The sequence below is a fragment of the Astatotilapia calliptera genome, chromosome 13 (assembly GCF_900246225.1).
Source record: "Astatotilapia calliptera chromosome 13, fAstCal1.2, whole genome shotgun sequence".
Classification (NCBI taxonomy): Eukaryota; Metazoa; Chordata; class Actinopteri; order Cichliformes; family Cichlidae; genus Astatotilapia; species Astatotilapia calliptera.
The window spans coordinates 25,666,581-25,681,668 of NC_039314.1; the positions used below are offsets into that span (position 1 = coordinate 25,666,581).

General features: G+C 38.4%; 1 protein-coding gene across 1 annotated transcript in view; it reads left to right on the forward strand.

Moving 5' to 3' along the window:
• Positions 1–15,088, forward strand: part of plcb1 (phospholipase C beta 1) — a 36,719-nt gene that overhangs the window by 20,445 nt on the left and 1,186 nt on the right. The window contains exons 15-30 of the mRNA XM_026190125.1: positions 1,818–1,873; positions 3,690–3,786; positions 5,362–5,446; positions 5,690–5,814; positions 6,519–6,673; positions 6,783–6,950; positions 7,033–7,132; positions 7,860–7,964; positions 10,148–10,260; positions 10,343–10,493; positions 10,639–10,692; positions 11,162–11,339; positions 11,609–11,741; positions 12,016–12,092; positions 14,705–14,794; positions 14,957–15,014. Coding sequence (XP_026045910.1) covers positions 1,818–1,873; positions 3,690–3,786; positions 5,362–5,446; positions 5,690–5,814; positions 6,519–6,673; positions 6,783–6,950; positions 7,033–7,132; positions 7,860–7,964; positions 10,148–10,260; positions 10,343–10,493; positions 10,639–10,692; positions 11,162–11,339; positions 11,609–11,741; positions 12,016–12,092; positions 14,705–14,794; positions 14,957–15,014 — 1,745 coding nt within the window. The remainder of the gene's footprint in view (positions 1–1,817; positions 1,874–3,689; positions 3,787–5,361; positions 5,447–5,689; positions 5,815–6,518; positions 6,674–6,782; positions 6,951–7,032; positions 7,133–7,859; positions 7,965–10,147; positions 10,261–10,342; positions 10,494–10,638; positions 10,693–11,161; positions 11,340–11,608; positions 11,742–12,015; positions 12,093–14,704; positions 14,795–14,956; positions 15,015–15,088) is intronic.

Sequence of the window (15,088 nt, forward strand, 5' to 3'; positions counted from 1 at the left end):
ATGCTCCGGGACGAAGGAAAGACGGGTGGACTTCCTGGTGGAGCTTGCAAGGGAGTTAGCTCACTCTCATGTAGCTGCGAAGAAGGCAAGAAAAGAACAGTTGCCTTTGACACAACCCTCCACACCGAGCCCTGGAAAAAGAGCCATGTGTCAGGTCAAACACAATTGCAAGAACAATCATGCCACTGTGCGATGTGTTCACTGCAACAGATACACATGTGGTAAATGCAGACTACAGATACCATGGCAGTGCCAGGATTGTGAGTGATTGCTGAAAATGTTGAAATGTACTCACTCACTTTTTATAATTATTTGTAAAAATGTGTACAAATGGTTGATTTTTTGTACTGTTTTTATCAATAAATCTCAGCAACAAAGGACATACACCCATGTGTGTTGATTTCTCCCTAAGATGGCAAACTGAAACACTCCAAGTTGGTGACTTTTGGAGATTTGTTTCCCTGGATGATTGAGAATGCATCAAGATGAAACAAAAGGAAGCTCACCGCTTTTAGCAGCTCCCCCACCCCCTCATCCACACACCCCCACTCCCCTCCCTCCAGAATTCCCAGGTAACAACCCAATTTACATATGAATGACTAGCCAATTTAGCTTCCACTTGCCTGAAGCTAAAGCTTAGCTAAAAGCCTACCAGCCATTTGGCTGCTCTCCGGGTTTTAAAGGTAGAAAAGCCAAATGGCTGGGCTCTGGGCCTTCCTAGTGTTTAAGGGCATCAGATGTCCAAAAAACGCTTTCACTGTGTGTCTTTCAAAGTGTTTTCACATTCAGCAGGCGTATGTCCTCACAAACATGAGTCATCGGGTAATCAGCATCATTGGGAAAAGGCGCAGTGGCTGGAGCTTCAGCACTGTCCCTGAGAAATTTGTTTTAAAGACCCAGGAAAAATAATGTGATTACTGCCCCAAATCATTTTGTAGTGTTTAGTTTTCTGAAAGGTCACTATCAGAGGACAGCACATTTCTTTAAACCACAATTTCCATCATGACTTTTTGTAAAATCCTTTGGCCCAAAGTATTATCTACTCCACCTCATCAGGGATGCTTAATGAGCAGGACATCCCAGATGAGGTCTGAAGCTCTTTTCAGCAATTAAATAGCAGAGCAGAGGGAAATGAGGGAGCCTTATTGACATGTTTGACATGCAGATTCTGAAAACAGGACAGTAATTGAGAGCACAACCGTGAATGAAGATCAGACCAGCATCTTTACTGAAGTCCATGCTCATACAGTGGCCGTGACCCTTTAGACAACGACTGCCTGAGTGGGCTGAATAATCAGCACCAGAGAAGTTAAAGCACAGGGCTGTTTAAACTCCTTCCACTATCTGCTTGATTTATATTCTGCTCTTTGGTGCACAAATTTGCCATTGTCTGTGTTTCTCAGATGCTGTGCATGATTATCTATTATTAGTTTATTTGTGCACAGATTTTATTGTACAGCTCAGGAGAAAATCTGTTGTCCTTGCTCTCAGGCATATGCTAAATTGTTACCAAACAGTCATGTTAATGGATAATTCCTGGATGATTATATCAATCACACCTGATTAGCAGTTCACAGGCTAAGTTTCCTCCAGTGAATACTTTTATCAGTCTCTAGCTCTTTTCACCAGCTTTAGGACACATCTCATTAAACTGAAGTATTTATGTGAGGGTATTTTATTTGCATTCTGCTTGAAAAGCAGAATGCAAATCCTGTTCTTGTGTCAGCTGAATAACTGTGTTATTCTGGCCGTTTATATCTGAAAAAAAAAAAGACAAAGAGATGAAGAGATGATGAAGACTTGTTTAATTTTAACAGAGATGGAAGCTGAGAGTGAGGAAGATGATGATGATGAAGATGATGATGGTAAAAAGGTCAGTGGTGACATCGAACAGAGCTGACAGAGGGTCACCCTCACTGCTGTCGCCATTCGTTAATGTTTACAAGTGCTGTTTATTTTCATGGTTTTGCTGTTTATTCTTTAAGCCATTGTCATTGTTAATCTTGTTCTGAACCCTGAATATTGTTGTTGTTGTGGGTTGTTGTGAACACTTGCTTTTTTTTTTTTTTCTTTTTTTTTTTGCTGTTGCTTGTGCTTTATTTTTTCTGTTGTCTCTCCAGTGGTTCTTGTGGTTTATTCCGTATCTGTACCATTCGTGCATTTTCCTCTGTTTTCACAGTTTTTGTTAATAAGGTGACTGCACTTATGTAGCATTACTTTACTATCATTTTATCTGACTGGGGGTTATACAGTGTGTCTGAAACCAGGATGTTGGTTTTGCTAGAGCATCATACTAATGTTGTTCCCACAAAATCACTGCAGTTGACCAGCCATTGTATTGCGATATCATAGTGCAACTGAAGTTGCTTCAGCCTGTCGACAATTTCTGCATATCTGCAAGCCCCTTTGCAACCCACTTTCATCCCAGACAGATTCATATCTGTTGCTGTTAATGCCCACTCTGTGATGAGTTCTTAGTGCTGCTCTCTCAGCCTTTATTCTTTCTGTGTATCTGCATTAAATTATAACAAAGTACAGCACAGAGGAAATAGATTTAGGAAAACATCCTGCTTTCCAGTAAAATAAACCATTTAACGGCATTAAATATGTATTTAAAAGCCTTTTTAATTGTGCTTTCTTCCAAGCTTTGGCATCACAAAAAAGTTTTGTTGCAGTAATTATTAATTTTTATAGAAGATGAGATCGTGCTGTGCACACACAGCACCTCACTGCAAAAGAAAATACAAAATCACCTGTTTGATATTGTTTTAGTACGCCTAATGTACCCTTTAGTACCATTAATGAGGAGCTTTGACACCTCTATATATGTTATAGATTATAACATATATCTAAATATATGCATCTAAATATACTTTGTTCTACCTCTATCTTTGCTACTGGGGAATTTATTGCACTGCATGTATCAAAAGCTAATGTAGCCTTGAGCAAAAGTGATCAGCTGGCTTCAAAGGTCTGGTAAGCTCCCTTCTTTCTAACTTTTAAACTCGCTGTCTTGAGTGAAATCACCTAAGGCCATTTATCAGATTTTATGCAACTCTGTTTAGAGCCACCAGAGGTTTTATATAACGTGCGTGTTTTTCACTTTGTTTTAAAGCACTCCCCAGGAGCTGTAAACAGTCTTTGATATGCATTTGATGTCAGAGTTCCCCTTTAAGTTTCAGATGATGCTGACTGTAAATGAATAAAAGTAGAAGAGACATAATGTGGCAAGAGATATCAAACAGACCAGACAAGTGTGTTAGGTGTTGAGACAGAAAGACAGAATTCATTACACCGACGAAAGTGAAAGGTTGAAAAAAAATAAATAAGCACAACAAAAAGTAGCAGGATAATAAACAAAAAATGAAATGAAAAGCAGGTCGGACATAGAGTGTGTGCACAAGTGTTTGTGTATTTGTGTTTAAAAAGTCGATGGATTTCATTTTGCTGTATATTTTTATTGTTGTGTTGGTATTAGTGTTTGCTGTCAGATTCTGTTGCTGCTGCCATTCTTTTTGTTACTAAGTGCTGTGCAGAGAAATGCAGGACTGCAAACAATGAAAATGTCTGCTTCAAATGACAGCTGCTGTTCCCTCCAGATGTTATGGAAAAAGATGTGTCTCATCTCATTGAAACTATGCTTTGGATGTGTGACGCTTATACTTTATTCCTTCTGTCGTTTATTGCAGGGCTCAGCTGAGCGGGAAGCAGTGGCAACAGAGGAAATGTCAACTCTGGTTAACTACGTCCAGCCTACCAAGTTCAACTCCTTCGAAGCCTCCAAGAGTAAGAAAAGCTCACTATAGATATGTTATTTTGTAGTGATATCCACTGTAACTCAATATAAATGATATAATGCATAAGTTTGGCCTTCACTGTGTTCACGAAATAGGGTGTGAAATTAACTAAGAGAGATTTTTTTTTTTATTAAAATTGTTATCTAAAGTAAAGTCAGGTGACAAATGAAAGGATAACTCAACACAAAGTGACTTAATCAGTTTTAATAGATGATAATGTGTGAAGAGGGGATCAGGTCAATGTTTTACACACAGCAGGAGCTATTCAGGGCCAAATGTGTTTTGACTGCTGGAATTCAACCTAAGTAGAGCTTTCAATAGGCAGGTCACATGATCCCAGCCCATAGTTACCTGCACTATGCTCATGTTGTGAGTTTGGCATAGGGAGCTAGTAAATTGAAAACCCCTAAATATCTGATCCAACTGGGTTGTAGATCTGTGTTTTTACGTTCAAAAGACATGTCTAGAAAATTTCAGGGTTGGGATGAATCTTTCAAGTCTCTGAAACTCTACTGGAAGAATGGAACAACATAATTCCCAGAAGATAGATCTTCATTTGGTGTTTAGGCGATGGTGGTGGAGAGAGTTGTGTAAATCAGGATTCACTGTCCCATGTTGTTGTTTATGCGTGTGGGTCTGTGGCTGTGCAGAGAGAGTGATTGTGGGAATTCTTCCTTCTCTTCTCTTTGTCTGTCTCCTCTTTTCATTCTTTCTATTTTATCTATTCTCTTTTCTCGCCTCCCTGAGCTGGGTTCTGCCACAGGTTTCTTCCTGTTAAAAAGGACTTTTCCCCCCCCACTGTTGCCAGGTGCTTGCTCACAGGGGACCATCTAATTGTAGGCTTTTCTTGTAGATACTGATGTTTTTCTTTACAATATAAAATGTAACTGCTGTGTGAATAAAACTGAGCTACCAGTGCGTAGCTTGATGCCAGTAATAAAACACATGGATGAATCTGTTGAAAACAGTCCCTCAAAGGGAGAAAAACATTGCCATAATATAATATAAAAACTTTTTAAAAAATCAAACAAGACTTCTTTCTCTCAGTGAACTATAGCCAGCCAGTCATAAGCAAAAGTAGGCAATTTTTATGGTTGTACCACATATTTTGACACTGCCCTGTGGTTGCTACAGACCTGCAGCTCATATCTGCAAAGCTCTGCAATCGCATCTATACACAGTCATGTTGAACACTTAACACCTCAGTCCTCCCATAATTTATCAGTTTGGTTAAGATCTGGTGACTGTGAAGATCATAGCACAGGATTTACATCATATTAATTCTCATCAAACCATTCAGTGAACACTTTGTCCTCTTGGAAGAGGCACCTTTAATTGTAGGATAAAGGTAATTACTCAGACACTTACACTGACATGTCCCTCTAAAAGAGCAAAAACGTGTCAGTAAAGTGGCCCCCACAAAATAACTGAGCCACCCCACATAGAGACCAATGGGTTCATCCAATTCCTTCAATTTGTTAACTTTCTGTAGATGCAGGAAGTTTGAAACCAAACTAATTGCTCAGAAATGCGTGTGTTCTCATTTTTGTGTGTGTTTGTGTAGAGGCAGCCCGCTGTTACCACATGTCGTCTTTTGTGGAGACCAAAGCGTTGGAGCATCTCACAAAGTCACCAGTGGAGTTTGTAGAGTATCCTTGGCAACAGTTACCACAGTTACATCACACCAAGGCACCATCACTTTATTTTTCATTGACTTCTCACTTTTGCTTGCTTTTTTTCTGTTAACCTTCAGAAATCTTTGTAACTCAGTAAGTTCTGATTAAGTTTTCATTTCATCAGTTTCTATACCAGCAGTTTCAGTACAATACATTTTACATGAATCTATATGTTAGCACTAATGAAATAATGGTTCTTAACCTTCTGTTAACCAGATATAATAAATCTCAGCTGAGTCGAATCTACCCAAAAGGAACCAGAGTGGATTCATCAAATTTTATGCCTCAACTCTTCTGGAACGCAGGATGTCAACTGGTGGCTCTAAACTACCAAACTATTGGTAAACTATTTTTTCTTTTTCTTTTTTTTTTTTGTAAAAGGTGCCTTCAAGGACCTTTAATAAAAGTCCTCCCACAAGCAAGTATCCTATCATGGAAAGCCCATTGGCCAATTCCAGGTTAAAAGACTAATCTGAATTAATGGAGCCACGAACATAACAGTTCATCTCTGACTCATCCCTACAGAGATCTTGAACAATTGCTGTGCTAATCCACATTAAACCAAGAAAAACATTTGACACAGTTGAAACTGTTCTGGACCTCAACTGGAAGATTGCGACTTTTATGTGCCACCGTTGACTGTCATGAAGAAATATCCTTATTGACATTTTAAAGGGAATGCCATTTTTGGAATTGCAGAATTCTCCCATTTAGGTTTCTTTTGAGTGCCATGTCTCTGCCTTATAATGCTTTTGCCTCGGTAAAAGAAAGCATTCAAGATTTCCCCCCCTTTTAAGTGCATTTTAAATTAAGGGAGATAGTCTTTCCAAGGCTATCTAGGCTTTGCATGTACTCATTTGTTAACCACTTACCCTTGTTTAGAGTCAGATCAGCTGAAAATGTACTTCAGAAGCCACTGATTCCCCAAAATAACACATTCCACTTTGCTGCTCTTTTGTGCAACAACCAGAGTGCAGCTGTACAGCTCAAACTCAAACTGGTGCTTTAAGCCTTTGTGATGCTAAACTTCAATTTTCTGTTGCAGATTTGTCCATGCAGCTGAATCTCTTTATGTTTGAGTACAACGGTCGGAGCGGCTACAGGTTGAAGCCTGAGTTCATGAGGCGCCCGGACAAACACTTTGACCCTTTTACGGAAAACACAGTAGATGGCATTGTAGCTAACACCCTCTCTGTGAAGGTATATTCACAGTGCTTTTTTTTTTTTTAAACAGTCTCTATTGGTATAACTCTTGTAGTATCTTCCTGTATGTGTTTAAACAAATGCAAGTGAATCCTCTGTGTTTCAGGTTATTTCAGGCCAGTTCCTGACTGAGCGGAGAGTGGGGGTGTATGTGGAGGTGGAGATGTTCGGACTCCCTGCAGACACTCGGCGGAAAGCTCTGAAGACCAAAACGTCTCAGAACAACAATGCCATCAATCCAGTGTGGGACGAAGAGCCGATTGTGTTCAAAAAGGTGCGTTACAGGGAGTCAGATGTCTTACCTGTGCATACTAATTAGCCTATTAACAGTGTGACTGTGACAAATCTTTTCACAGGTGATTCTTCCTACCCTGGCCTCACTAAGAATTGCTGCCTTTGAAGAAGGAGGGAAGTTTATTGGTCATCGAATTATTCCGGTGTCTGCCATTAGGCCAGGTATTCATTCATTTCAACCTTTGATTCTCACCCTGGTGTTAAATGTTAAAGTATTTATCTATCAGATACTGACCTTTTTGTATCTTTAGTGCTGACTGCTATTACTAACTACACCTCTTAGAGATTTCTTTGAGTGTGCTTGAGTTTCTATGGGTTCACTAGTTTGTATTGCAGTTTTTCTTCTCCATGTTTCTTATGGAGTTTATTGTGTTTTCCTTGTACAAAGACAGCAATATGTCATAAAGCTTAGCAGACAATAACTGTCCAAACTCCCAGGAAATGAACTGATGATAAAATAATAAAATAAAAAGTCACAGAGAATAAAAATCAGCATTTTTTATATGTGTAGATGTTTTATGGCACCTATCATGAAAGATTCATACATAAATATTTCTTTGGCTTTTCATGCTTGTGGAGACTGTACAGACGTTGATATTTGTGTCATTGACCATATTTTGGGGCTCTTGATTTTTCTACTTACCTTACCTCCCGGGAAGCATCCTGACTTTTATGTTCAGACTTTATGTCGTGTGATCAGGTTGCAGAGGCACAAACAATGTGAACTAAATAAGTTTTTTTCTGTGTAGTTTGACTTCACTCATGCTTGGTCTGAAAACACTTAGCATTTCTTACTGCCAACTAACTTTATTGCCGGGGTTTTGTGCATTGCATTAAATATTTATCTGTCTACATGAACCAGATGACTGTTGCATCTGTTACTCTGCAGGTTATCGTTACATCGGCTTGAGGAATGAGAAAAACCAGTCTCTGATTCTGCCAGCTGTGTTCGTCTACATTGAAGTCAAAGACTATGTCCCAGATACATTTGCTGGTACAAACTTCTGGACTGTTTAATGGCATCACAGAACCAAATATCTACACTGACTGATTTATTTCATGTTTTTTGTTTTCATAACAAAACCAAGCATCACATAAAAGAACATGGGGGAAAGGGCAGTGTCTTTATTTATGCAAGGTGGCTTACAGCGAAAGGTATCCACTGTTGTGACAGTTTTTCAACACATGTAGGATCCCAAGCTCTGTAGTGCCACCTACAGGACATATTGTGACCAATCATGGCCGAAGTGGGCTCCTGTTTTTGCGTCTATTTGGCTCATCCATTAGCAGAAACCCACTCCTTGCAGTAAATCTCTTGAACATATTCATTGGCTCAATAGAATAAAGGTTTTATCATTTTAATGTCTCACCCACATGATTGAGCACAAGTGTCTTAAACGGCTAAAATATTTTATTTGATCATCAGCTGAAGAGCTTTCAGAACATTGTTTATGCATTTAAAGTCCAGAGTGCAGTGGGGCGCCTTTGTTTGTTTGTTTGTTTAATGAATGACCAAAACTGACAAAATCACAAATCACATCACATAAATACAAATCACATAAATAAACATTAGTACTGCTATTCTTCTGATACAGTAAAGAAAGAAAGGACCCCATTACATATGCTCTTCATCCACTTACTCATAATTTGCATAATTCGGCAAATGGAAAGAAATACAGTAACAAAAAATCAACATAAATCCATGTAAATTGCTAAAATTATTAAATAAAAATGGTGAAAAAAATGAAAATTACATAAAGATGTAAATAAATAGGGGAATTAATACAAAGTTAAATATTTTTATAAATTAATTCATGTTTGCGTGTATTTTTTTATCATAAACAATTTTTATTTATTTCATTTAAACTTCAATAACAGAACTTAAAGATAAATACATAAATAAATAATTTAAAAAACTAAACAAAACAAACAAAAAAATAACCCCAAAAAACACACCAATCCCCACACCACCACTCTGTCATTACTCCTCTGTTCTTCAAGTTACAGAAAACCATCTTGTAAAGGGGACCAAATACAATCATATTGATGCAATTTGTCTAATAAGCCATAAGTCACTTTTTTGTAAGATGCCAACTTAGCCATTGCCATTTTGCCACTCTTCATAGGGAGGGGGGGTTCTTTTTCCGCCAATGTCTTAGCAGGACCCATTTGGCCGTAGTAAGAGCCAGAATCATCCATCTTTTTGTATAACTGGAAAAATCTCCATCAGAAAGTTGTGTGGTTATACCAAGTATGGACAGTTTTGGTGAGATACCAAATCTCCTTTTCAAAACACTGAAAATGACCTCCATTATGTTTTCCTACCAATCCCAAAGTGCCAAACAGCTCCATAAGATATGTAAAATCAAAGCATTTTGACCATCACATCTCCAACATTTGTCCATAGAGACCACGTTCCATTTATACAATTGTTGCAGTGTTCGATGCCACTTATGGATTATCTTAAGTTGAATAAATCTACTGCCTGTTTCTTTATACATAGTATTAACATTTTGAAAACATGAATCCCATTCAACTGAAGATATGTCCAATGCCATGTCCTGGGCCAAGTAGCCCTTAATTTTAAGGAGAGGGTCAGCTGACCGTTCTTGCAATAAGTGATAAATCTTTGCGGTGATGCCTTTACCCAAGGATGATCTTGAGAGCAGGACTTCCACAGGGCTGTCCACAGGACAACTCAAAGGGGTTCCCAGCCACTTCGATAATGAACTATGTATTTGGACATATCTCCAGAATTGATTACGCTGCAACTTATATAATTCCACAATTTTATCAAAGCTTAAAAAACATTTAGTCCCACAGTCAAATAAATCTGATACATAAAGGATGCCTGCCTTACGCCACTGTAACCAGTCAACCGATGTCCCTCCAATTAAAATTAAAAATGTTTGCGTGTATTTTTAATATTTCTGGTGCATTCAGTGGAAAATGTATTTATTTATTTTGGTCTTGATTTTGGTCTTGATTTTGGTTTTAGCATTTCAATTTTTATCTTCATATGTGTACACAAAAACTATGACTTCTTCCTGTTTTAAATAATTGCTACATGTTAGTCAAACTGATATGGTCACATACACATAACCATATTCATGATGTCCACATAGTCCTCAATGCAATGCCATCAGCTCTGTATGTGTTTGTTCATATTTCTTCTAGATGTAATCGAGGCTCTATCGAACCCTATTCGCTATGTCAACCTTCTGGAGCAAAGATCTAAACAGCTGGCAGCCCTGACTCTGGAGGATGGCGAGGAGGACACGCAGACTGAGGTCAGACCTGCTTCGATTCTATTCATTCTTTGTCTCGTGAGCTAAAAGTTTGGCTGTAAAAGGTCTTGGTATTGATTTCCAGGAGGAGACTGAAAGCTGTGCAGAGCGTAAGACTGATCTGAAATCAGCTCCACTAGAAAACGGGCTTAGCCCGGTCTCTGGCCCACCGGGCCACACCCCCATCGCCACCACACCCAAAGCTTCTGCAGCCAATCAACAGGCAGCCACGACAGGTAGTTAGCAACTGCAAGTGAAGATGCACACACTAATACAAATATTAAATGACTGATAAAAGTGAACTGCAGATATTCTAATGGTAATATGTACAAATACTAAATTTACTTTTTCGGTATGGATTTTCTCTTTTCTACATTTTAGATGCAGCCAAACCAGCAGCCAAGACTGAAGACCTGGTTTTAAGTGTTTTGATAGGTCAGTATTTACATAATTACACATTAAGATTTCTTATTTTAATTCTCTGGATTGGTCTGAAAGTGTGATTCAATGATAGCAAATTTAAAAAATAATTAAGAGCAAAATTAGCACTGAGTGTATCTTAAATATATCGTGTATTATATATGTTTATATAAAGGTGAGTCTAGGACTAGGTCTGAAAAGTGAAGCCAATCCATGCATGTCTTAAACCTGTGATTTTTCTAAAGGCTTGCAGAAGAAGTCTGTTTTCATAGAAGCAGGGAAAATTAACTTTATTGATTTATGATCTCAGGAAATACATTCCTACTAAGTATATGATCACAGTCATTAACATGAATGGCATCATTTTTTATTTTGTTTATTTATTTATTCATTTTATTTATAAAGTGTGGTGTACTTTAAGGTGATTCCGGAGTTTTAACACAAACTAATACACTGTATGATCTGTGATCACATATGGTAACAGATGTCCCAGTGTGCACTTTGGAGAATCTGCAGCAGTCCAAAGTTTACCAGAAGGAGCAGAGACGCCAGTTTAAAGAGCTGAAGGAGTTAGTGAGGAGACACCAGAAGAAAACGTCAGAACTCCTCCGAGAGTTCAACAATAAGTACAAGAAGACAGCAAGACAATGCAGCAAGAACAGGTGCGCACACCAACGTTATTATAGTGAATGAAATAAAACTAACTAAAACTAAACTGAATTGAAAATTACAAAGTCAAAATGAAAAAAAAGAGAAAAATAATTATACTTTTTAAAGCTGTAATAACTCTGACGCACACAGACACGTTATGTTTGTGTTTTTTTAATTATAACATTTTTTTCTCTCATCATATTGAAATAACACCTGTTATTTTACTGTGAAAGAGAGGGGAAAGTGTTTCATTTTAAAATCTTCGATTTGCCCTTGTCAGGAGTTCGAACTCGGACAGTGAGAAGGACGACCGTCTGCAGCAGCTGAGAGAAGAGCAGCATCAGCAGCTTCTGGCTCTGAGGCAGGAACAGTACTATAGTCAGAAATATCTGCAGAGAGAACACATTAAAACGGTAAAATCTAACAAAACGAACTTTTAAAACAAAAAAAATAGTTTCTTCACTTTTGATTGAAGTATTATTGACAAGGGAAACTCATAATAACATCTTCCCCAAAAGACAAATTGCTAATAAGTATCACGCTATGATTGGCATGACAGAAAGTCTCTCCCCGCCAGGTATAGCAATAAGAATGATGTTTGACAGGCTCTGTGTTAAGTTAGCGCCTTCAGTTTTGAGCATGTCTGTAAAATGTATTTGTGTGAAACATTGTCTTTGTTCCCTCCAGCTGACGGAGCGGCTGACCAGTCTGGCTGAGGAGAGTCACAACACCCAGATAAAGAAGCTCAAAGACATCTGTGACAAGTGAGATAAAAATCTGTGACTGAAGTCTCACGGGTCTTTAAGCTCAGAGGAATTCCACATGGTGTTAGAGTTATTTTCATAACAGCAGTAGCTTGCAGAGCATTCCCTTTGAGCTGCTTCAGGCAACAGCAGGTTGGATATTTGCAGGGCATGGTGCCATTCTTTATGGTCTTTATACCATAAAGACAAAATTTGACAACCTCCCCTTTACACTTAATGACAAGTTTGGATGTGTCGGTATTGTTACGTCCCTCTGCAGCCTCGAATCTGCTCAGTGTGTTCAGCTGGTGCTAATTGGCCACACCTAATCAGGTGTGGATAAAAGCATACCTGAGGCAAGCTTCCCAGGGAGCTCACTAGTCTTTGCCTTGGTGGCACCAGCAATTTTAGCCAACCTGATAGTCCATTTTAAGATAAACCTCTTTTTACCTACACTCTGGTATTCGTCTCCTTTTTTATGTTGCGGCTTTTGAGCCGGGTCGTAACAGTATATACGAATAAAGATGTGGTTTGACAACCACTAGAAACCGTCCTCCCTACTTCTGATGCAAACAACTCGGCTCAGAAAAGAGCTGCACGGATAACTACTAGTAGGCTTTCAGGGGGCTAAGAGTTAATTTTGAATTTGATCCTAGCAATACAACTAAAAAAAACAGGGTGTGTTTACTACTGTGTAGCATCCCCTCATTTTTTAACAATGGTCTGTTTTCTTATTTTTTAAAGCAAGGTCTGGACTGCAGTTCAGCTTCGGATTCTTCCAGTACAAAGCCAGGCTGTCACAATAGTTGCATTTGAATTATCTTGCTGAAATCAGCAAGGCTTTCCCTGAAAAACAGCATCATCTGAATGGGAATGTATATTGATACTGATGGTGCCCTTCCAGATGTGCAAACTGCCAAGTCCAGACTTCTAAATGAGTGCTGATAACAAGCCAGATGGTTCCACTCCTCTTTAGTCCAAAGGATGTAGTTTCCATGTTTTCCAAAAGAAAATATCAAATTGTTCTCAAACAGGTTTCCAGTTTGAGTTTTGGCAGCAACATTTCTGGATTATGTTCACATATGGATTCTCCGTTGTGTGATAGAGCTTTAACCTGCATTTGTGAATGGCACAGCAAATCCACAGTGTTCACAGACACTGATTTCTGGAAGTGTTCCTGTTTGGATGTATTTGCATATTCTAGTAAATAAAACATGTCATTTATTTATTTATCAGGCACATTTTCACATAAGCATATTTTCTTTTTCAAATGAAATCATAATCACTGTTTTGACACCTAATTATGACAACATAATATATCTACTGCCAGCATTTTGAGAAATATTTATATTGTAGAACATGAAACTAATGATCTGCAATATTATTAATTTTTTATATTGAAAGTAATGTAGAGATTTTCCTAGTATTATCATATTAAATGGTGGAAGGAAAAACAGACAAAGCATGCATTTAACAGCTTAAAATTATAGGCAGTTACCTTGAAATGCTTAAATGGCTCCTAGAGCTAATTGAAGGTGATTTAATAATTCAGTTCAATTCAGTTTTATTTATACAGCACCAATTACAACAACAGTCGCCTCAAGGCACTTTAGATTATAAGTGGGAAGGAAAAACTCCCTTTTAACAGGAAGAAACCAGGCTCAGGGAGGGGCGGGGCCATCTGCTGCGACCGGTTGGGGTGAGAGAAGGAAGACAGGATAAAGACATGCTGTGGAAGAGAGCCAGAGATTTATAAGAAGTATGATTCAATGCAGAGAGGTCTATTAACACACAGTGAGTGAGAAAGGTGACTGAAGAAGAAACACAATACAGCATAGGAATCCCTCAGCAGCCTACACCTATTGCAGCATTACAAAGGGGGGATTCAGGGTCTCCTGATCCAGCCCTAACTATGTGCTTTATCAAAAAAGAAAACCTAGCTAAGATTAGCTAAGGCTTAATCTTAGGTATTTATCTAGTTAAGATTAAGCCTAATCTTAAAAGTAGAGATAGTGTCTGTCTCCCAAATCCAAATTAGAAGCTGGTTCCACTGAGGAGGGAAAATGAAGGCTCTCCCTCCCATTCTACTTTTGAATACTCTGGGAGCAACAAGTAAGCCTGCAGTGTGAGGCATGAAAGCTCGTTTTGACCTCCGCATTTTCTATTGGCCCCAGAGGGAGCAACTCCACTGGAAGCAAAAATTAGATGTGAATTCCACAACAGAAGCCATGATGGTAAAACCATGGCTTCTGTTATATAAAAAATATAAATTAAAAAAAGCTTTTAGTTTGAATCAGATTCAAGTGGTAATTCTATGCTTTCAGTTTTTACATTGTAGTAACAATTAAAATAAGGTTAACAATAGAAAGGGACAGATTAGAGGGCATCATCTGGGCAATTCTTCAAATACCGGCCCAAATAATTGCCAGGAAGAGTTACTAAGATGGCTCTGGATTTTTAGCCTTGCTAAAGATGTCTTTTTAAAGTACGTGATACTTTATATGTACCCTATCTTATTTCAGCTGTTCTTCAAAAGATACTATGAGCCAGACTTTTACCCAGTGCACTTCTAAAAACTTGATACCATGATTTTCACCAAGCATTTGCCCTAATCTTTCTTTCTGCTTCTATAGGGAGAAAAAAGAGCTGAAGAAGCAGATGGATCGAAGGAGAACAGAGAAGATCAACCAAGCAAAGACCAAAGAGAAACATCTGGCTGAGGAGTATGATCTATAAGCACACGCACACACATTTCACTATTTATCTAGCTGCTGTAGCTTGCTCATCTGCTTCATGCACTGATCCACTGATCTAGTCTCATTAGAAGAGAAAAATATTTATCTCAGATCCAATCAATGTCAATCCATTTGTCTCTATGTTCCCAGGGAGAAGATTGAGATCAATAAGTCCTACGTCAATGAAGTCGTCCAGAACATTAAAAGGGTGAGCAGCAGATGAGGTTAAAGGAATTTTTATGGGCCTTTCCATAAAGTGAATTCCAAAGAGACAATTATGAA